The 24,082-nt window shown below is 49.2% G+C and overlaps 1 protein-coding gene and 1 long non-coding RNA gene across 4 annotated transcripts in view; one reads left to right on the top strand and one right to left on the bottom strand.

Moving 5' to 3' along the window:
• Positions 1 to 23,075, bottom strand: part of LOC136631518 (uncharacterized) — a 31,197-nt gene extending 8,122 nt beyond the window's left edge. The window contains exon 1 of the long non-coding RNA XR_010793044.1: positions 23,000 to 23,075. This is a non-coding gene — a long non-coding RNA (uncharacterized lncRNA). The remainder of the gene's footprint in view (positions 1 to 22,999) is intronic.
• Positions 23,076 to 23,321: 246 nt separating this feature from the next.
• LOC136632772 (AP-2 complex subunit alpha-1) overlaps positions 23,322 to 24,082 on the top strand; it is a 39,521-nt gene continuing 38,760 nt past the window's right edge. For all 3 annotated transcript variants that reach the window (XM_066607918.1, XM_066607917.1, XM_066607919.1), the window contains exon 1: positions 23,322 to 23,612. In XM_066607918.1, the coding sequence (XP_066464015.1) occupies positions 23,546 to 23,612 (67 nt within the window). In that variant the 5' untranslated portion in view covers positions 23,322 to 23,545. The remainder of the gene's footprint in view (positions 23,613 to 24,082) is intronic.

Here is a 24,082-nt window from a genome sequence, read left to right as displayed (position 1 = left end):
GCACCTCCCTTTCCACCAAGCTTCAGTGACTTTCAAATTATTATGGTGGACAATGTTTACTGAACCAAAATTTACCTTTATTCGGTCATATTTACATTGAAAAGAACATAATTATTCTAGAAGGGAGGGAACTATGGGCCGTCGTGATGATTCCTGGAAAAGGGACTACCGGTAAGTAATCCGTATCTTTCCAGGTCGTCATCCTGACGGCCCCATTACAATGGAGTAATACCAAATGATAGGCGACTTTAGGGTGGGACTACTGCCTGGAGGACTTTCCGTCCGTATCCCAGGTCTTTGTCCGACTGGACGTTAACCCTATAGTGCTTGATAAAGGTGTGTATACTAGACCAGGTGGCTGCTTTGCAAATTTGCTCGGCAGACGCCTGGCCTTTCTCTGCCCATGAAGAGGAGGGAGAGCGTGTGGAGTGGGCTCTAATTTTTCCCGGGGGTTCGAGGCCCCTGGCTTTGTACGCCTCCTGGATGGCAGTCTTGATCCACCTCGCAATAGTGCCCTTAGATGCCGTCTTTCCTTTGCCCGGCCCCTGAAATTGGACAAAGAGTTTGTTATTCTTTCGGAAAGAGTGGGTAGCCTCTAAATACATTAGAACGGCCCTTCTGACATCTAAGCTGTGAAACTCTCGTTCTTTATCATTACGGGGGTTTTGGCAAAAAGAGGGCAGAGTAATTGTCTGCTCCCTATGAAATGTTGACACCACCTTCGGTAGAAAGGCTGGGTCTAATTTAAATGTAATTCTGTCGTCCTGCACTAGCATATGTGGTTCGACACATCATAAGGCTTGTAGTTCTCCTACTTTCCGGGCCGAAGTTATGGCGACTAAAACAGCAACTTTTAGCGTGAGTAGTCTTAGGGGGAGTTGGGAGAGGGGTTCAAAGGGGGGTTGGCAAAAACTATTTAGGACTAGGTTTAGGTCCCAACTAGGGAAAGTTTCCCTAATAAAAGGCCGGAGCCTGTCTGCCCCTTTGAGGAACCTACAAACCCAGCGGTGTTCCGCCAAGGGAAAGTCTAGGTATGATCCTAGTGCCGCTGTCTGGACCCTGAGGGTTCTTGGACTACGGCCTTTCTCTAGGCCTGCCTGCAGGAATTCCAGGATTGTGGGCATGTCAATCTCTGGAATTTTGCCTGGATCTAATTCATAGAAGTCTGAGAATTTTCGCCATATCCTGTCGTAGATGGCTGTAGTTACAGCTTTATGACTTTTGGTCAAGGTAGTAATTTCTTTGTGGGAAAGTCCCTTCCCTCGAAGTATCACGCCTTCACCATCCAGGCCGCTAGTTTCAGTTTTTCGACCCCCGAGTATGTTAGCGGGCCCTGGAGAAGGAGATCTTCCGTGGCCAGTAGTAGAAGTGGACCCCGGATCGTTAAGGCTTTTAGTAGGGGATACCAGGGTCTCTTGTCCCACATGGGGGCGACTAAGATGACTGACGCCCGGCTGGCCTGGATTTTTCCGAGGGTGTGCAGGATCAGTGGGAAGGAGGGAAAGGTGTAGGCTAAGTCCATGTCCCAGCTTTGAGACAGGGCATCTACTCCGCACGGGTTGTCTCTTGGGTTGAGCGAGTAAAAGTCCCGGCATTTTGTATTTCCCCTCCTGGCGAACAGATCTATCTGCGGTTCTCCCCACTGGCAGGTTAGTTGGTCGAAGACTCACTGGTTCAGACCCCATTCTCCTGGAAGGACGCTGTCTGCTCAGGAAGTTGGCAACGACGTTTGTGGACCCTTTTAGATGAATCACTGAAAGGGACAGCATGGTGGATTCCGCCCAGCGGAGTATCTTTGCCGTCAGTTGTTGGAGGTGTGGGTGTCGCGTTCCCCCCTGGTGATGAACAAATGACAGGGCTGTCATGTTATCGGTCAAGATTTTAACCCTTTCCAGTCCAATTTGTATCCTGGCTTTCCTAGTGGGCTTACTCTTTTTCTGCCCTTATACAACGACGCTATATACTGGTTAAAGCCAGTACTGCATGAGGTGACACATTGGATAGGCTCCAACAGCAGAGAGGCTGGCAATATACAGTAAGAGAAGCCCAAAGGATGTCTACCAACATCGAAGTTGTACAGCCTTAAATCATAATGTCTTCACAGGTCAGACAGTGGATTGGAAAGGGTTAACATGCCTTCCTCTTAAATGGGGTTCTGCCACACAAAGGGTCTCCCAGAATGCTCTTAATTCTCTATAATTAGATGAGCGTATTGCTACTTGGGAGTCCCAGGTTCCCTGTAGGGTTAGGTCGGCTACTTGCGCTCCCTGTTTTGCTGGCATCTGTTGTGACAGATATGGTGGGTTCCCGTGACCAGGAGGTACCCTTACTCAGGTTCCTCTGCGAGGTCCACCAGCGTAGGGATTCTTTAACTTGTACGGTCAGCCTCACCTTCTTGTCTAGGGAGGTCTGCCGTTTGTCTCACCTGGCAAGGATGAACCCTTGTAGTTGTCGGGTATGGGCTTGCGCCCATGGAATTATCTGTATGCAGGATACCAAGCACTTTCATTGCTTCTCTGATGGATACCGTAGTAGCCTGGCACAGAGAGGTTACTGCTTGAATAAGGTCTTCCCTCCTGGATAGTGGAAGCCGAGATTCCTGAATGTGGGAGTCTAGTAGTACGCCCACGTATACCTTCCGTGTACCTGGGGTCAAATCGGACTTTTATTCGTTAATTATCCACCCTAAATCATTCAGGGTGGACAGGACTACGGACAGGTCTGTGCGTATGGTCTCTGTTGTTCTTGACACCAACAAGAAGTCATCCAGATATGGAAAAATAAGAATCTGGTTTCGCCTGAAATAAGCTACCATCTCTATTACTCTTTGTAAAGACTCAAGGGGTAGTCGAGATCCTAAAGGGTAGAGCCGTGAACTGATAGTGGTGGATATTATCACCATCCTGCAGGGCGAATCTCAGGGATTTGTGGTGAACTGCGGCTATTGGGACGTGATAGTATGTGTCTTTGAGATCTATAGTACACATGACGCTATCGGGATCTATTAATGATACGATGGACCTCACGGTTTCCATCTTAAATTTTTTTGTAGGAGATGAATTTATTTAGGGCCTTGAGATTGAAGATGGTTCTGATAGAGCCGTTCATTTTTTTAATCAGAAAAAGGGGGGAATAAAATCCCTCACCCTTCTCGTGATCGGGAACCTGTGTAATGACTCCTAGGTCCTTAAGCTCTTGGACATCTCTTAGGAGGTTTCCCTGTTCTTGCAGGGACCCGGGGTTGGTTATGAGGAATCTCCTAGAAGGTAGAGAGTGGAATTCGATTCGGTACCCTGCCTCGATTATCTGAAGTACCCAGGGGTTAGATGTTATCCCCTGCCACTGGCTCTGATAGCGTGCTAATCTACCCCCTCTGTTGGGTTAGAGGAGGGTTGAGCTTCCTTACCCCGACCTTCCTTGGGGTACGACCATCTTCCCGTTTTCCCTTTTCCTTTAATTTCAGGAGGTGGCTGTCGTGTCCTCTTTGAAAGGATGGTTTCCTGTAAGGCTTTCTGTCGGGAAGGGTCTTGCTCTTGTCTCCGACCTTCTCAAGAAATTTGTCCAAGACAGGCCCAAACATGTATTCCCCTTGGAACAGAATGGCGCAGAGTTTGTTTTTTGATGTTACGTCCGCCGCCCATGTTTTTAGCCACGACGCCCTTCTCGCGGTGTTGCTGAGGACTCCAGTTTTTGCACCGTATCGCCTTTTCCTCCGCTAGTATCTTCCCTGTGCATTCCTCACATAGGGGTTTTTTATCATTTTTCTCGAGCCTTTTACTGCAGAGGACACATTTTTTGGACTTTTTCCTGGGGTCAGTCTTAGCCTTCGGACCTTCTTTATCCATCTAACCCATACGCAAAAATGGGGGAGAGGGGAGAGAAAAGGGGAACATATATGCATCCAATTCGGCATAAAATGGCAATTTGCATGTTCCATTTTTTTGGCATATAGCCTACTCACGGTTTGTAGGGTCCCTGTTTCTCGCTCTCGTGCTGAGCTGTCGTGATTTGACATGCTTTTGGAACTTCTGGCAGTCAGCAGGATGACCTCCATTGAGTAGAGCATGCTTTTATGGGGAGATTTTCACATTTTGGCACCATTTCCAGGTTTCTGCTGGTAGCCACGCCCCCTGCGTCGAGCACGTGACGTCACCACGCCAGATGACGTCACCGTATGCACGCCGAGGAACTCGGAAGCACGGGGAGGCTGCCGCTGCCGTTCCCCTGCCAGGAGGAAATATACCATCGCGGCAGCGGCGGCCTGAAGATGCGGACCCCCGCGAGAAGACCAGCGCTGCTGCTGCTGCTGCGGCGACTGACGGCTTCCCAGCGGCGCAGGTCGGGGATGCAGGAACTGCAGCGGTATGCGGCCCCGACCTCTACCTTCCAGGGGATCGTACAGTGTGCGGTGAGTACTTGCTGCCTGGAATTCTTGTTTCATCTGGCCACCGTAGAGACAGGAAGACACTGAAGCATGGTGGAAAGGGAGGTGCTTTTAAGGACTCTTTCTGTCCCTACCGAGGTCAGAGGGCAACCTCCATTGTAATGGGGCTGTCGGGATGACGACCTGGAAAAATAGCTTCGGGTTGTTTTTGCTCTTTGGCAATCAGTCTTTTTGCCTCCTCCTTAGCAATTTTGATCTTATCTTTGTATAGTTTGTTTTTTCCCTGTACGATTGTAGCGCTGCTTCGCTGCCTTCTTGTTTTAGTAGTTTGAACGCTTTTTTTTTTCATTTATTGCCCTCTTACAGTCTTGTCGAGCCACATTGGTTTCCTTTTACTTGAAGTTCTTTTATTTTTAAAGGGAATGAACTGCTCACATGAGGTGATTAGGATCCTTTTAAACTTTTCCCATTTCTCCTCTGTACTGATATTTGCAGGTTTCGTTTTCCCATATTATATCTGGTTAATTAAAGTCCCCCATGATAATTACTTCTTTGCGGTTTGACACCTCTTCTATCTGCCATAGTAGTAAGGTTTCAGTTTCTTCTGTTGCTTTTGGTGGTCTATAGAAAACCCCTATCAGGATTTTGTTATTTTTTTTCTCCCTGTATTTCTACCCACAGAGATTCCACGTGTTCATCTCCTACCCCTATATCTTCCCGTAGTCTTGGCTTTAAGTATGATTTAACGTACAGACATACCCCTCTCCCTTTCTGGTTCCCACAGTCTCTTCTGAAGAGATTGTAACCATGTAAATTCGTCGCCTAATCGCACTTTTCATCAAGCCACGTTTCCGTTATTCCGACTATATCATAGTTTTCATTGGCCATTCTCGCTTCAAGCTCCCCCACTTTACCGATCAGACTTCGTGCATTCGTGGTCATACAATTTATACCTTTTTTTTGTTATTTAAATTCGTTTTGTTGCTATTCGTACTATTGGCTGATCTAACAGTTCTAACTGTACTAACCCCACCCCACACCCTGAGGGGGGACACAGGCATTTATAATATACTGTACTGTGGAAGGCTGGGTTCACACAGAGCGGATTTGCCATGGAATTTCCCTCGCGGCAAATTCGCCTGCAGCCACTAATCCGGGGATTAGCCAGCGATGTGGATGAGATTTGCCAAAAATCTTGTCCACACAGGGCGGACAATCCGTCGCGGCAAAGCTGGCGCTGCAGCACGGATTCCCAGGACACAGCATGTCAATTCTTTTTTTTTTCTGTTGCAGCCTCGCTCCTCTCTATGGGAGAGCCGTCCGCAATGGAACAGCCACTCCATTTAGCCGCGGGTTTTGAAGCTGCGCTTTTTCTGCAGAAATCTCACTTTTTTTGCTGCAGCAAAACCGCAAGATTTCCGCGATGAAAGCGCCCCATGTGAACTCAGGCTTAAAGTTTAGGCACATGTGGAAAAAATGCTGCAAAGTAAGGCCTCCCTCACACAAGCGCTTTTGTACAGCATTTAGCGCGATATTTTCAGCGCTGCGCTAAACACTGTACAACGCACCTATTAATTTCAATGGGGCTGCTCATGCAAGGCTGAAAACGCAGCGTCTTCAACTCTGCACTTTGACAGCGTTGAATGCTCTATTTTTGGGCGTTTTCAGCCCTGCGTCGCCCATTGAAATGAATGGGCAGCAGTTTCAGCACTGCTGAAAACGCTGCAAAACTTGGTACCGTGTTTTTGGCAGCGTTAACCGAATACCGATTTTCAGGGGGACGGCTTGCAATATAAGCCCTAACCCGAAAATCAGTCCAAGCTAAACTAGATGGAAAAAAAATACAAATAAAAACAATACTCACCTAGCAGCTGCCATCCGAGTCCCGGCCGCTGCTCTCTGCCCCTGCTCCAGGCTTCCCCTGCACTGACAGATCTATTGCTGTCAGTCCAGGGGGAGCCTGGAGCAGCGCCAGAGACCTAAGATTTAAAAACAAAACAACAAAAAAAAACAACAGAGGGCGTCTGATTGACTTCAAATTTATTCTGCAGCAGGACAACCACCCCAAACATACAGCCAAATCATTAAAGGGGTTTTGTCATTAAAAGAAAAATTATCTAAACTTACCTATTCCTTCCCTGTCTGTCTCCTTATCACATCTTCTCCTGGTTGAGCTTCTCCAGTGCCCCAGGTCAGCTCACTGCAGGCTGGGCCCAGCTTGTTATGAAGGCTGCTTATCACAAACTCCTTCCTGCTGGGTCAGGGAAGGTCACATCCCTGTGCTGTAGCTTCACTGCCTAGGAAGGAATTGTAATCTATTTCAGAGATAGCTCGCATGAGCAATCTCTGAAGATGATAGGCAGTCCTCCTGCTGGCCTGTGAGCTGTGACGTAACATACATTGGCAGACTGCCAACCTAATGTACGTAACCTCACAGGGAGGTGAAGATCTGGTAAGTAGACTGATGGGGGAGGAATAGATAAATATAGCATTTTTCTTTTTTAGTGACAGAACCACCTTTAACCACTAATGAAAAAAAAAAAAAAGGAGTCCTGGAAGTAATGATATGGCCCCACAAAGCCCTGATCTCAACATCATCGAGTCTCTGGGATTACATGAAGAGGCAGAAGGATTTGAGCAAGCTACATCCACAGAAGATCTGTGGTTATTTCTCCCAAGATGTCTGGAACAACCTCCCTGCTGAGTTCCTTAAAAACTGTGTGCAAGTGTACCTAGAAGAACTGATGCTGTTTTGAAGAGAATGGGTGGTCAAACTAAGTATGGATTTAATTAAAATTTCTCTTTTGCTCATTAACCCATTGCAATCCAATTTTGGATTCAGGGTTTCCTAGGGGGTTTTTCTTTCTGCTGTTATGCAATGGTGCCATCTGCTGGCTACAGCCAGTACTGGGGTATGGGACATGCTGGAGAGGCCCCCGACAACAGAGCGGCCAGTAATATACAGTAAAAATACCCCGCTGGACGTCTTCCGACATCGAAGCTGTACAGCCTTCAATCAGAATGTCTTCAGACGTCAGACAGTGGATTGGAAAGGGTTAACTGACCAAAAAACCATTAGGGGTGATTTCACATCTGTGTCAGAACCTCCAGCTGGACAGAAAGCAAGCGGACTTTATTATAGTCAATGGGGTCCACCCAGGGCTGTTCGGCTCCATCCACAGACGGAACTGTCCAGCTGCGTGGATTGCCCTTTCCTGCTCCCCAAACAGAGCAGAAAGTGGAATCCCCAGCGCAGATGTGAAAGCACCCTAAGACTTCTATTTTTGAAAGCATTCTAAAGGGCCCGTTTACACTGAACGATATATCGTTTGAACGAGCGAATGTTGTCAGAGTTCGCTGCGCTCACTCAAATGAGAAATCAAAGTGCTTCAAAGTTGTTTCAGAGCTGGATGCAGCTGTAAACTGTAGGGGGGGGGGGGGCTCCAACGTGCCCTAAAGTTTATGGAATTGGACTATCCAATGTTTTGTTAGTAAAATGTATCCACCTATATAACAGTCTAATAACATTTTTGTTTCAATTCCTTAACATTTTTAGTTTGTTACTTACTCAGTGAATAGAAAAATGAATTATCATAAGTTGAAAATCAGTCATGTCAGAGTATTTCTCACAGCAAAGTTTGTTTCAATGTATCAGTCTGGCCAACCAGAATTGTTACTTCTCCATTTAAAGCAAATATTCATACAATATTCTGCTACATCCTGGATAAAACGTTCCCTTATGGGGAAGTTCTTCTGAAAACATTTCTACCAAATGTTTCTTAGGAACTCTCTAAGTTTCCTCTGAGTCAGCAACATTGAAAAGCACACAGAAGGGCAGCTGCTGTGATATGTCAGTAACCAGTGGATAGCATTCAGGCCGGCCATTGTATAGCTTATCACAGAACTGAATTATTGCTTCAATTACTTGGCTGAATTAAGAAAAAACAGCTACATACTGCAAGTGTGGACACTGTGGGTACTTACCACAGCTATGGTGGATATTGTTATCTGTGCATCCATGGTACACACACATAGTTATGGGGCATTGTAGCAAGCATCCACTCATTGAGGTGGATTTGTGGCAGGCGCATGCTGTTATCTAGCATATATATATATATATATATATATATATATATATATATATATTAGAGATGAGCGAACATACTCGTCCGAGCTTGATATTCGTGCGAATATTAGGGTGTTCGGGATGCTCGTTACTCTTAACGAGCACCACGCGGTGTTCCGGTTACTTTCAGTTTCCTCTCTGAGACGTTAGCGCGCTTTTCTGGCCAATTGAAAGACAGGGAAGGCATTACAACTTCCCCCTGTGACGTTCAAGCCCTATACCACCCCCCTGCTGTGAGTGGCTGGGGCGATCAGATGTCACCAGAGTATAAAAGTCGGCCCCTCCCGCGGCTCGCCTCAGATGCCTTGTGAGTTAGCTGAGGGAAAGTGTTGCTGCTGGTGCTGCTGTAGGGAGAGTGTTAGGAGTGAGTGTAGGCTTCAAGAACCCCAACGGTCCTTCTCAGGGCCACATCTATCCATGTGCAGTACTGTGGAGGGTGCTGTTAGCAGTGTTGCACAAATTTTTTTTTTTCAAAATCGGCAGTCTGCAGAGCATTGCGCCTTGCAGTAATACTACAGGGACAGAAGTGGTGCTTAGGTAGGGAGAGTGTTAGGAGTGAGGGTAGGCTTCAAGAACCCCAACGGTCCTTCTTAGGGCCACATCTATCCGTGTGCAGTACTGTGCAGGCTGCTGTTAGCAGTGTTGCATATTTTTTTCTTTTCAAAATCGGCTGTCTGCAGAGCATTGCGCCTTGCAGTAATACTACAGGGAGAGAATTGTGTAGGCAGGGCCAGAAGACATATATTATTGATTGAATATAGTCAGTGGGCCCTCCGTTTCCCAAAAAGGGAAAAATTGTATTTGTCCTGCAGTCTTGCGCCAATTTATTTCCTGCCTGGGAAAAGTAACCGCTGTGCTGCACTTCATATAACTGCATTTCTGTGCAACACATATCTTATCTGATTGAATATAGTCAGTGGGCCCTCCGTTTCCCAAAAAGGGAAACATTCTATTTGTCCTGCAGGCTTGCGCCAATTTATTTCCTGCCTGTGAAAAGTCTCCGCTGTGCTGCACTTCATATAACTGCATTTCTGTGCAACACATATCTTATCTGATTGAATATAGTCAGTGGGCCCTCCGTTTCCCAAAAAGGGAAACATTCTATTTGTCCTGCAGGCTTGCGCCAATTTATTTGCTGCCTGTGAAAAGTAACCGCTCTGCTGCACTTCATATAACTGCATTTCTGTGCAACACATATCTTATCTGATTGAATATAGTCAGTGGGCCCTCCGTTTCCCAAAAAGGGAAACATTCTATTTGTCCTGCAGGCTTGCGCCAATTTATTTCCTGCCTAGGAAATCACTGGTAATACAGCATGCTGAGGGGTACGGGTAAGCCTAGAGGACGTGGACGTGGACGTGGCCGAGGACGCGTAGGCCCAAGTGAGGGTGTGGGCACAGGGCGAGCTCCTGATCAAGGTGTATCGCAGCCGACTGCTGCGCGATTAGGAGAGAGGCACGTTTCTGGCGTCCCCACATTCATCGCCCAATTAATGGGTCCACGCGGGAGACCTTTATTAGAAAATGAGCAGTGTGAGCAGGTCCTGTCGTGGATGGCAGAAAGTGCTTCGAGCAAGCTATCATCCACCCACAGTTCTGCGCCGTCCAGTGCTGCAAATCCAAATCCTCTGGCTGCTGCTCCTCCTTCCTCCCAGCCTCCTCACTCCACTACAATGACACATGCTCAGGAGCGGGCAGACTCCCAGGAACTGTTCTCGGGCCCCTGCTCAGATTGGGCAGCAGTGGTTCCTCTCCCACCAGAGGAGTTTATCGTCACTGATGCCCAACCATTGGAAAGTTCCCGGGGTCCGGGGGATGAGGCTGGGGACTTCCAGCAACTGTCTCAAGACCTTTCAGTGGGTGAGGAGGACGATGGCGATGAGACACAGTTGTCTTGCAGTGAGGTAGTAGTAAGGGCAGTAAGTCCGAGGGAGGAGCGCACAGAGGATTCGGAGGAAGAGCAGCAGGACGATGAGGTGACTGACCCCACCTGGTGTGCAACGCCTACACAGGACAGGTCTTCAGAGGGGGAGGCACGGGCAGCAGCAGGGCAGGTTGCAAGAGGCAGTGCGGTGTCCAGGGGTAGAGGCAGGGCCAGACCAAATAATCCACCAACTGTTTCCCAAAGCACACCCTCGCGCCATGCCACCCTGCAGAGGCCGAGGTGCTCTAAGGTCTGGCAGTTTTTCACAGAGACGCCTGACGACCGACGAACAGTGGTGTGCAAACTTTGTCGCGCCAAGATCAGCCGGGGAGCCACCACCAACAGCCTCACCACCACCAGCATGCGCAGACATATGATGGCCAAGCACCCCACAAGGTGGGACGAAGGCCGTTCACCGCCTCCGGTTTGCACCGCTGCCTCTCCCCCTGTGCCCCAACCTGCCACTGAGATCCAACCCCGCTCTGAGGACACAGGCACTACCGTCTCCTGGCCTGCACCCACACCCTCACCTCCGCTGTCCTCGGCCCCATCCACCAATGTCTCGCACCGCACCGTCCAGCCGTCGCTAGCGCAAGTGTTTGAGCGCAAGCGCAAGTACGCCGCCACGCACCCGCACGCTCAAGCGTTAACCGTCCACATAGCCAAATTTATCAGCCTTGAGATGCTGCCGTATAGGGTTGTGGAAACGGAGTCCTTCAAAAGTATGATGAAGGCCGCGGCCCCGCGCTACTCAGTTCCCAGTCGCCACTACTTTTCCCGATGTGCCGTCCCAGCCCTGCACGACCACGTCTCCCGCAACATTGTACGCGCCCTCACCAATGCGGTTACTGCCAAGGTCCACTTAACAACGGACACGTGGACAAGCACAGGCGGGCATGGCGACTACATCTCCCTGACGGCACATTGGGTGAATTTAGTGGAGGCTGGGACAGAGTCAGAGCCTGGGACCGCTCACGTCCTACCCACCCCCAGAATTGCGGGCCCCAGCTCGGTGCTGGTATCTGCGGCGGTGTATGCTTCCTCCACTAAAGCACCCTCCTCCTCCTCCTCCTCCGCAACCTCTGTCTCGCAATCAAGATGTGTCAGCAGCAGCAGCACGTCGCCAGCAGTCGGTGTCGCGCGGCGTGGCAGCACAGCGGTGGGCAAGCGTCAGCAGGCCGTGCTGAAACTACTCAGCTTAGGAGATAAGAGGCACACGGCCCACGAACTGCTGCAGGGTCTGACAGAGCAGACCGACCGCTGGCTTGCGCCGCTGAGCCTCCAACCGGGCATGGTCGTGTGTGACAACGGCCGTAACCTGGTGGCGGCTCTGCAGCTCGGCAGCCTCACGCACGTGCCATGCCTGGCCCACGTCTTTAATTTGGTGGTTCAGCGCTTTCTGAAAAGCTACCCACGCTTGTCAGACCTGCTCGTAAAGGTGCGCCGGCTCTGCGCACATTTCCGCAAGTCCCACACGGACGCTGCCACCCTGCGGACACTGCAACATCGGTTTAATCTGCCAGTGCACCGACTGCTGTGCGACGTGCCCACACGGTGGAACTCTACGCTCCACATGTTGGCCAGGCTCTATGAGCAGCGTAGAGCTATAGTGGAATACCAACTCCAACATGGGCGGCGCAGTGGGAGTCAGCCTCCTCAATTCTTTTCAGAAGAGTGGGCCTGGTTGGCAGACATCTGCCAGGTCCTTCGAAACTTGGAGCAGTCTACCCAGGTGGTGAGCGGCGATGCTGCAATCATTAGCGTCACCATTCCTCTGCTATGCATCTTGAGAAGTTCCCTGCAAACCATAAAGGCAGCCGCTTTGCGCTTGGAAACAGAGCCGGGGGAAGACAGTATGTCGCTGGATAGTCAGAGCACCCTCCTGTCTATATCTCAGCGCGTTCAGGAGGAGGAGGAGGAGCATGAGGAGGATGAGGAGGAGGGGGAAGAGACAGCTTGGCCCACTGCTGACGGTACCCATGCTGCTTGCCTGTCATCATTTCAGCGTGTATGGCCTGAGGAGGAGGAGGATCCTGAAAGTGATCTTCCTAGTGCGGACAGCCATGTGTTGCGTACAGGTACCCTGGCACACATGGCTGACTTCATGTTAGGATGCCTTTCTCGTGACCCTCGCGTTACACGCATTCTGGCCACTACGGATTACTGGGTGTACACACTGCTCGACCCACGCTATAAGGAGAACCTTCCCACTCTCATTCCCGAAGAGGAAAGGGGTTCGAGAGTGTTGCTATACCACAGGACCCTGGCGGACAAGCTGATGGAAAAATTCCCATCCGACAGCGCTAGTGGCAGAAGGCGCAGTTCCGAGGGTCAGGTAGCAGGGGAGGTGCGTAGATCGAGCAGCATGTACAGCCCAGGCAGTGCAACAGTCTTTAAGGGCCTGGACAGCTTTATGGCTCCCCAGCAAGACTGTGTCACCGCTCCCCAGTCAAGGCTGAGTCGGCGGGAGCACTGTAAAAGCATGGTGAGGGAGTACGTAGCCGATCGCACGACCGTCCTCCGTGACGCCTCTGCCACCTACAACTACTGGGTGTCGAAGCTGGACACGTGGCCTGAACTAGCGCTGTATGCCCTGGAGGTGCTTGCTTGTCCTGCGGCTAGCGTCTTGTCGGAGAGGGTGTTTAGTGCGGCTGGGGGAATCATCACAGATAAGCGTACCCGCCTGTCAACCGACGGTGCCGACAGGCTAACACTCATCAAGATGAACAAAGCCTGGATTTCCCCAGACTTCTCTTCTCCACCAGCGGACAGCAGCGATACCTAAACAATACGTAGGCTGCACCCGCGGATGGAAGCATTGTTCTCTCCCACCATCCAAAACGGGGACATTTCTGCTTCATCAATCTATGTATAATATTCCTCCTCCTCCTCCTCCTGCTCCTCCTCCTGAAACCTCATGTAATCACGCTGAACGGGCAATTTTTCATAGGGCCACAAGGCTCACTCATCTAATTTTTCTAAAATTTTTTTATACGTTTCAATGCTCTTAAAAGCGTTGGAACTTTAACTTGAAACAATTTTTCGTTAAACTGGGCTGCCTCCAGGCCTAGTTACCACTTAAGCCACATTAACCAAAGCGATTAATGGGTTTCACCTGCCATCTTGGTTGGGCATGGCCAATTTTTACTGAGGTACATTAGTACTGTTGGTACACCAATTTTTTTGGGCCCTCACCTACAGTGTAATCATAGCAATTTCTATGTTCTTCGCCTGCACTCATGGTACAGAAAGGTGTGTGGGGTTGGCCTACACTTTAGCTACATAAATGTAACTTGGGCCTTGGCTATACTGCAGTTACTGAAATGGAACTAAGACTGCGCTCCCACTATACTGCTGCTTCGGAATTGTTCCTGGGGCCTGTGTAGGCTGCTACTATTACTTAAATGGAACTTAGACTATGCTCCTCCTATACTGCTGCTTCGGAATTGTTACTGGGGCCTGTCTTGATTGCTACTATTACTGAAATGGAACGAAGACTGCGCTCCCACTATACTGCTGCTTCGGAATTGTTACTGGGGCCTGTCTTGAGTGCTACTATTACTGAAATGGAACGAAGACTGCGCTCCCACTATACTGCTGCTTCGGAATTGTTACTGGGGCCTGTCTTGAGTGCTACTATTACTGAAATGGAACTAATACTGTGCTCCCCATATAATGCTGCTAGTGATATGTTAGTGGGGCCTGTCCTAATGCTACGGCTGAAATGTTACGAATTATGGGCTTTGCCTATACCGCTGCTAATGGTATGTCTCTGGGGTGTGGAAACAGAGGCTTCACAAAGACATGATGGCGGCGAGGCCATTTCCCACCAACGCGGTTACTGTTAAGGTGCATATAACCACGGACACGTGGAGAGGACACGTAGTGCCTCAAAAACATCCCCCTCCTCCTCCAACAATGAAAACATTCTTGGCAAATGCCTTTGCATTGGTTCGTCTGGTGGCAGTCCAAGAATTTCACCTTTACCGACACAACAAGAGAGCCCCCCCACCATCCCCCCGCCACGGCCCACTTAATCCTGGCCACATTCCGAAAACCAACAAAATAAAACCGCGCTACTAGGTCCGCAGTCACCACCACATTACCACCAACGCGGTTACTGTTAAGGTGCATATAACCACGGACACGTGGAGAGGACACGTAGTGCCTCAAAAACATCCCCCACCACGGCCAACTTAATCCTGGCCACATTCCGAAAACCAACAAAATACAACCGCGCTACTAGGTCCGCAGTCACCACCACATTACCACCAACGCGGTTACTGTTAAGGTACATATTACCAGTCTGACTGGGGCATGCAGACACCTTGACAGAATGAATAGTGTGTGGCACATAGGTTCCCCATTGCTATGCCCACGTGTGCAGCTCCTGATGGCGGTGGCACAGGATTATATTTCTCATTGCTTCTGTACAGCATTGTGGGCTATCGCCCCACCACTTTTAAAGAGGGTCGCTGCCTAGCTGTGCCAACCCTCTGCAGTGTGTGCCTGCAGTTCCTCGTCATGGCAGACGCACTTATAAATAGACATGAGGGTGGTGTGGCATGAGGGCAGCTGAAGGCTGCGCAGGGCCATTTTTGTGTGCGCTGTGGACACTGCGTCGTGCAGGGGGGAGGGGGGTTGGGCAGCATGTAACCCAGGAGAAGTGGCAGCAGAGTGTCATGCAGGCAGTGATTGTGCTTTGTTGTAGGTAGTGTGGTGCTTAGCTAAGGTATGCCATGCTAATGAGGGCTTTTCAGAAGTAAAAGTTGTTGGGAGGGGGGGGGGGGCCACTCTTGCCAGTATTGTGGCTTAATAGTGGGACCTGTGAACTTGAGATGCAGCCCAACATGTAGCCCCTCGCCTGCCCTATCCGTTGCTGTGTCGTTCCCATCACTTTCTTGAATTGCCCAGATTTTCACACATGGAAACCTTAGCGAGCATCGGCGAAATACAAAAATGCTCGGGTCGCCCATTGACTTCAATGGGGTTCGTTACTCGAAATGAACCCTCGAGCATTGCGAAAATTTCGTCCCGAGTAACGAGCACCCGAGCATTTTGGTGCTCGCTCATCTCTAATATATATATATGATACATGCAGGGGGTTGTGGGTCAATACTTTGGATTTCCAAATGTTGGAGGGGATACCATAGGTTCCTGATTCTGCACAAGAACAGAAGTCCTATATGCTGTTCAATATGGAATCACAAGCCTAGGCATATGAAAAACTACAGGAAAAAAAAACTGGGACCACTGCTCATAGAGGGCCATTTGATCCCAAGGGCTCATTCATATGGCAGTATGAGTATAACGCTGCGAGTCTTGCGTTGTACTCATTGCAGCCCCTACGCTCTGAAGGCAAAGGATCCGGCAGAGATTACGTACAGACTACGATAAGCAATGCACATGCCCAGGATGATGACGTCACAAAAATGCGCAGTATGACTTTTTTTTTTTCAAATCTCCTGCTCTGTGCAGAGTGGGGCTCCGTATTAAACGCTGCCCTCTCGCAAGCATTGCGAAGGGACAGGGTTTCAATACGTAACCCTTCAAGGGCTCCAAATGAAGCACAGAGAAATAGAGCATGCTGTGATTTATTTATCCTGCATTTTATACGGTGGCTCGTCGCAGTTCCAACGCAGGTGTGAATGGAAGAATAAAAGTCCATAGACTTTCATTGCCTCCATCACTGCATGTTACACATTGGTAATACGCGGTGACAGTATGCAGTGTAAATGAGCCCTAAGAGTTGGCAAAGACCACATATGGCACTGTGCATGGCCGTGTATCACACGCATATGGTCATGTGCTATGTGATAGTTCATGTTAAATTCACAGCTCTGTTCAGAGCGGGAAGGTATATGAAAACACTGCCCATATGCAATGTATTGCGTATTGTCAGCGTATCATATGCAGCCCCTACAAGTGTATAGGGCTGATGCTGCATACATGCAGAGAAATAGAGAACTCTGCAAATTATTTCTCTTGTGTATTGATATGCAGTAGCCTGTAGCGTCGTGGCCAAATTAATAGGCACATTTCAGGCTATATGTAATCGGGTATGCGGATTTCAAAAATCAATACGAAAAAAATTCTCCGAAAACTGGAACACCTTCCTAGATGACCGGAAAAACCAGGGGGCGGGGGGAAACAAAAAAAAACAACTTTTTTTCGTTAAAGTTTCTTTTTAAAAAAAAATTGATTGCTTGTATTGGTGAGCGACAACAGGCTAATGAGTATATGTAAAGATTGTAAATTTTTTTTGGACTGTACGTACAGAAATCATATAAATTACAAATAATATGGTTATGATTAGAGATGAGCGAGCATACTCGCTAAGGACAATTACTCGAGCGTGTATTGTCCTTAGCGAGTACCTGCCTGCTTGGAATAAAAGATTCGGGTGCCGGCGCGGGTGAGAGGTGAGTTGCGGGAGTGAGCAGGGGGGAGAGAGAGATCTCCCCTCCGTTCCTCCCCGCTCTCCCCCACTGCTCCCCGGCCCCCACCGGCACCCAATCTTTTCTTCCGAGCGGGCAGGTACACGCTAAGGGCAATGCTCACTCGAGTAATTGTCCTTAGCGAGTATGCTCGCTCATCTCTAGTTATGATGATTTATGTATTTTGGTTTTAATTAAAGGGGTTGTCTCGCAGCAGCAAGTGGGGGTATACACTTCCGTATGGCCATATTAATGCACTTTGTAATGTACATCGTGCATTAAATATGAGCCATACAGAAGTTATTCACTTACCTGCTCCGTTGCTAGCGTCCTCGACTCCATGAATCCGTCTAATTCTGATGTCTTCTGGCGTTTTTAGACGCGCTTGCGCAGTCCGTGCTTCTGGCTGGTGAATGGGGCCGCTCGTGCCAGAGAACTGGTCACCGCGTCGTCATCGTAGCTCCGCCCCGTGTGCCGATTCCAGCCAATCAGGAAGCTGGAATCGGCAATGGACCGCATAGAGCCCATGGTGCACCATGGGAGAAGACCTAGGAGGATTTGTCGTTTTATTGCAAACCTCGGCATGCAGTTACATCTCAGACAGATATACAAATGATTCGATTTGTGGAGTGATTAGATGAACGGTCTTGCCATCTGTAACCCTAAAAATGGTTCCCCCCTTGGCCTACAGAAAGGCTCTCAGAGGCTCCTTGCATGCAGTGACCTCTTCTTCAGCTTGTGTAGAGCTTGTTGACCACTAGACACCTCTACGATGCAGAGAAGAGATTTTGCCAAGTTAACGGCTCCTTCTGACTGGCGAGAAGATTGTGTGAGATTTGTGCGTTGCGAGACACTCAAATATTGCACAAATATGAAACCTATTCTTTTGAACAAGTTAATTCACACATCTGCAGCAGGTTCTTTCTTTTAGCGATATCGCCCATTGTTTTCAGTGGGAGAAGATCACGAAACAGCCTGCATGGCTGAAGGAATCCCCAATAACGAGGAAATAGAGGGGGTGGAGCTACAGGAGGATCTCATAGAGCTCTCCCTGTATTTGGATAGGGGGTGGGGCTAGAGGGTCTTACCCGAGAGCAGGCGGGGCTAGAAAGGGGTTCTCATAGTCATTCCTCTCTAGCCAAGAGAAGGGGTGAGACTAGATGGATCCGCCCTCTAGCTCCACCCCCTATGTTGGCTAGAGATGAAGCACTATGAGAACCCCCTCTCGAAGAAGCCCTGGGGGAGCCCTCTGGCCCTGCCAGCTATCTATCCAAATATGCAGAGATCTCTAGGAGAGAGATCTCCTGGCTATGAGGAATTCCTTCAGCTCCGCATGGATGCAAAGCTGTTTCCATATGAAAAGGCCTTGCATCCAGGGGTTTTCAAAGGGATTGCGAGAGTGATAACGGTCCATGAACGAATGCCCGATATCGCCCTCACCAGTGTGCAGGAGCCGTAACAATTTAGTTTAAGGGGGGGGGGGGGGAATTATAATGTGAGAAGCTGGATGGTCGTATCGACGAATTTGGTCTCACAGTGCCCATTATGTGTACTGCCTCTGACACCCATCTACCATTGCCTCAGCTTGCAGTGAAGTCATGAACAACGGAACTGGTCTGTTATGGAGTCAAACGGGATTGTCTTCAGCAATGAGAACAGGTTAAGACTAAGCACTCACAATTCGTCGTCTAGAGACCAAGAGGTGAACACCTCAATCCTGCCTTTGCTGTGGAGCGGCACACTGCCCCCACTGCTGGTGTGGTGGTCTGAGGGGCTATTAAAGGAGATGTCCCGCGCCGAAACGGGTTTTTTTTTTTTTAACCCCCCCCCCCCCGTTCGGCGCGAGACAACCCCGATGCAGGGGTTAAAAAAACCACCCGCACAGCGCTTACCTGAATCCCGGCGGTCCGGCGTCTTCATACTCACCTGCTGAAGATGGCCGCCGGGATCTTCTACCTTCGTGGACCGCAGCTCTTCTGTGCGGTCCACTGCCGATTCCAGCCTCCTGATTGGCTGGAATCGGCACGTGACGGGGCGGAGCTACACGGAGCCGCTCTCTGGCACGAGCGGCTCCATAGAAGACTGCTGAAGACCCGGACTGCGCAAGCGCGGCTAATTTGGCCATCGGAGGCCAAAAATTAGTCGGCTCCATGGAGACGAGGACGCTAGCAACGGAGCAGGTAAGTATAAAACTTTTTATAACTTCTGTATGGCTCATAATTACTGCACAATGTACATTACAAAGTGCATTATTATGGCCATGCAGAAGTGTATAGACCCACTTGCTGCCTCGGGACATCTCCTTTAAATAAGACAATCATTCACCCTGTAGGCCATATTCCCACGGCTGAGAAAATCATGCGAGATCTGTCTGCTGCAAGACACACAAATCTCGCACGAATATGAACCCTATTCGCACCGTGAGTGTGATGTTTTTCTATTGAAAACCAGGGGAGAAACTCTGCGATCCTCCGCCGCAGCAGAGGAGTCCTACTCCCCAAAGTGATGTGATACAAAAAACACCTCGCATCTGCAACAAAATCACATGTTGGTGAGCCGCGCCTTGGCAGAAAACCAATCTTTTTTATTCTTGTTAAAACAACGCGTTTCGACACAATTTGTGTCTTTTTCAAGTTCATACCTGGATCTATAGGCTGAATACACTTGTCCCTGCAGGGCTAAATGAAATGCTGGAAAAGATATAACTGGATTATTTTGGCATTGATTATTAAATTAATTATGATACTTTATCATAAAATTTGAATGAATTGTCGGAACATAGTGTATAGGAATTTTATAAAAAAAAGTTTTTATAAAAAAAGTTTAAAAAAAAAAATTTTAACATTTTTTTTCTCATTTTATTGATTATTAGACTATTAGATTATTTATTAGAATGATATGTAATATTATATATTTTTTATCTATATAATGTATTCTAACTAGATCGTGGTAATATACAAACTATATAATGATATAAGGACATAAATTGCTATGTCAGGTAGCGTTCTGCTAGCAAATAGATCGTGAAAGGCAATTATTGTTGAAACTGTTGACAAGTAAAGATAAAGTTTTATTGAGAAAAAAATTGACACGCATGTAGCGAGTCAAAGAGTGAGGTAATCACGTTAACCTGATCCTCCCAGGTAGCGGAATCCCCGCCCAATCCATTCAGAGAATGGCGTGCACCGTCTATTACACATGGACTGGTAAGCCATTCCTTTTAAAATCATGTATAAATAGTCTGTATTTTCTTATGTCACTTGAGCTTGAAAAAGGCGACAGAATAGTCGCAGAAACGCGTAGCTCAGTATGTATTATGTATTAAAATAAATTGATTATAAATTTAATCAATTTAGTTTTTGGTTTCTGTGTTCCCACGAGCGCAAGCATTGCTTTTCCTTTTATTCTGTCATTGATTGAATAACGAGCCCCCATAATTTTTGGGTTGGTACTCGTATTTTTGCTGTGCGGCTCTCCACGGATAAGGGACTCAGCTCTGTATTTATACACGCGATCCAGGATCATGGTGCCGGTGAGACCTGGGCAATAGTCTCGCCTCACCTGAGCACCCGGTGAGTGTTTCTTTTCATTTTCACCACAACTGATTGCTGCTAATTTTTTCTTGGCGCTCTCCTCTCACTTAATTGTCACACTTCTGTTTCAAGGATACAGTTTTTATCAGCAGCACTCACCGCACTTTAAAGATCCCAAATAAATGGTGCACGCCTCAAAGAGGGACTGGATCCCAGATCGCCATGTAGTCCAGATAAAATTGATGATAAAGGCAGCACTCCACACAGCGACGTATAACATGTATACGACCTTTATTAGCCCATGGTCCTGAGCGCCAGGACCATGGGCTAATAAAGGTTGTATACATGTTATACGTCGCTGTGTGGAGTGCTGCCTTTATCATCAATTTTATCTTGTCACACTTCTGTGGCTGCCCGGTCACCAGATTTATCACCAATAAAACATGTTTGGAACCATGTGGGACGCCAACTTCTACAGCCTATGGGTTTTGCACAATCTAGAGGCTCAGTTACAGCAAATGTGGACTGATAATATTATAATAAGAATCTTTATTTGTATAGCGCCAACTTATTCCGCATCGCTTTATGCCACAGGATACCATACGGAACCTGTATACATCATGCATCCAAGCTAGAGGCATTACAACAGGATACTAGATCCTCCATGCCCACCCCTATCACGTCTTGTATCCAAGCTAGAGGCGGTACTACAGGGTACTAGAGCCTCCATGCCTGCTTGTATCACATCTTGTATACAAGCTAGAGGTGGTACAACAGGGTACTAGAGCCTCCATGTCGCCCGTATCACATCTTGTATCCAAGCTAGAGGCGGTATGACAGGGTACTAGATCTTCCATGCCCACTCATATCACATCTTGTATCCAAGCTAGAGGCGGTATCACATGGTACTAGAGCCTCCATGCCCGCCCGTATCACATCTTGTATCCAAGCAAAAGGGAGCCCAACAGGGTACTACAGCCTCCATGCTGTCCCATATCACATCTTGTATCCAAGCTAGGGGTGGTACAACAGAGTACTAGAGCCTCCCTTCAAGTGTTCAGTTTTCTACAATAAATTCTCCTTTTTCTCTGTTAGGCCGCCTGCAGACAGGCGGAAATTCCCCGCAGAATTTCCGCCCCTGGACGCCTGCATAGGATTGCATTACAATACGCAATCCTATGCAGACAGCCGCGGTTTGTCTGCGCGAAATCACGCGCAGAAAACAAACCGCGGCATGCTCTAACATCACTCACCGCCCGCCGACTCCGCTCTGCACATGCGCCGGCTGCCCGGCAGATGAAAGAGTCAGAGCTGCGGGAGCGGGTGAGTCCGCGGTGCTCTCTGCAGGCGCTCAGGTTGGGTCCCACTGAGAGAATTCTCGCAGCCGGATCCGACCCGGCCGTCTGCAGGCGGCCATATTGTAATCACTTACTTATATCAATGTTACAATCTCACAGAGAAAGTTTCATTCCATCCACAACTTCTTCTAGGGGAGAGATTTTTTTTGACAATGAGTGTTTATTAGAGATGAGCGAGTATACTCACTAAGGCACTTTACCTTACCTGAATCCCCGCGCTCCGGTGACATCTTACTTATCCGGTGAAGATGGCCGCCGGCATCTTCTCCCTCCGTGGACCGCAGGGCTTCTGTGCGGTCCATTGCAGATTCCAGCCTCCTGATTGGCTGGAATCGGCACGTGACGGGGCGGAGCTACACGGAGCCCCATTGAGAAGATAAGAAGACCCGGACTGCGCAAGCGCATCTAATTTGGCCATTAGACGGCGAAAATTAGACGGCAACCATGGAGACGGGGACGCTAGCAACGGAGCAGGTAAGTGAATAACTTTTTATAACTTCTGTATGGCTCATAATTAATGCACAATGTACATTACAAAGTGCATTAATATGGCCATACAGAAGTGTATAGACCCACTTGCTGCCGCGGGACAACCCCTTTAAGATTCGGCTGCCAGCACGGGTGACAGGTGAGTTGCGGCGATGAGCAAGTGGGAGCTGGAGAGGGAGAGAGAGATCTCCCCTCCGTTCAGCTAAGGCACTACTCGCTCATCTCCAGTGTTTATCAGAAAAACATAAGCCATTAAAGTCAATGGGACTGCAGATATGCAGCGAATACCCCATACATGTGTATTTGCACATAAGATGAATGGGCATTCTTGCTTTTTTTTGGGGGGGGGAGACGTAAATACACAATGATTATGTGCTCAAAACATCCACAAGACTATTTAAATATGCAGGGAATACACAACAGCTTCGGTCTGCTAATACACTACATAGTCACAGATCGTTCGGATGAACGGGCCCTTCAGCACTGCCTCTCTGCACGCCTATGAATCCCCCAGTCCCAGCTTCTGCACTACACAGGGGACCACTTTCACCTGCAGCGCCCCTTTAATAACACATACAGGCACGACCCCCCGGACTCTTGGACGCCACATCACAACAGTTATGCAGCAGGGGAGCTGTCAGTGACATTGCAGTTCCGGAGTCAGGGAAAGCTGGGTGGCTGCACTGTGGAGCTGTACCAGTGACCATCCTGGAACAGGAGGGAGACACTGGAACACCTTTTATAAGTACCAGTATGTAAAGAGCAGCCGGTAACCACCGGCTGCAGGAACCGTTAACTCCACAGGTACATTAGCTCTTGGGCGTGGCCTCCCAGATGCCCCTCCCTCCAGCTGACGTGTTCTCCTATGAGAGCAGACTAGTCCTGTTCGCCCGGCCAATAGGCGAAGAGTCTGAAGCGAGTACGCTAATGTTCTAAGTTAGAAAAGTGACGTCATTTCCCACTTACACACCCTTTTTCTCCTCCCTCTGCTGCCTGCTTGATCGACATGAATTCTGACCAACCAGAGAAACGCTCCAGCCGTCACCGTCCAATGGGAGGTCGGGAAGGGCGGGAGCAGTCCCTGCGGCGGATTTCCTGCTGTTCCCCTGCTTCTCCCCCAGCTTGTAGCTCTCACATTCCCTCCTGTATTCTATCGTTCCTGCTCGGACCGGGCCGTGTCCGGACTGCAGCGCCCGGGCTCACAGACGGAATAAGCCGCCGGCACAGCTCCCGCCTTCCGCCTCCTCCGTGCAGTAGCCCCCGCCCAGGTCTGCTCCGCTCGGCTACTAGGAAAGATGCCGGCCGTGTCGAAAGGAGATGGGATGCGGGGACTGGCCGTGTTCATCTCGGACATCAGGAACTGTAAGTGGTCACGGTGCGGCTCACGGCCGGCTGCTGCTGCGGCGCCCAGGGCTGCGGCCTGTATGGGCAGGAAGTTTGAATGGGGAGAGCTGTCACTGTGCAGGCGGAGGTAGTGGGGTGACCTGCTTGACGCTGTCACTGGGCTGCAGGTCTTGCCGGGAGGGGGCAGCAGCAGGGTGGTCAGCCTGCACAAGGCTGACTGGTGGGTAACCTGGCACTGGACACAAGTAGTGTAGGGAGGGGGCTGCAGCGGGCATGCAACAGGGCATACTGGTAGGTAACCTGGCAAGCACTGGGCAAACTGGTGGGTGAGCTGATAATGGGCAGGCAGTGGGTACATTGGTGAGTGATTTAGCCCTGTACAAGCACTGGGCACAAGTAGAAGTATTGGGCACACTGGAGGGGTGAGCTGGTGACAGGCAGGCAGTGGGCACACTGGAGGGGTGAGCTGGTGACGGGCAGGCAGTGGG

This window comes from Eleutherodactylus coqui, chromosome 6 (assembly GCF_035609145.1).
Source record: "Eleutherodactylus coqui strain aEleCoq1 chromosome 6, aEleCoq1.hap1, whole genome shotgun sequence".
NCBI lineage: Eukaryota > Metazoa > Chordata > Amphibia > Anura > Eleutherodactylidae > Eleutherodactylus > Eleutherodactylus coqui.
Note: the sequence above shows the minus strand (reverse complement) of the source record. Positions and strands in the feature narration are given on the sequence as shown.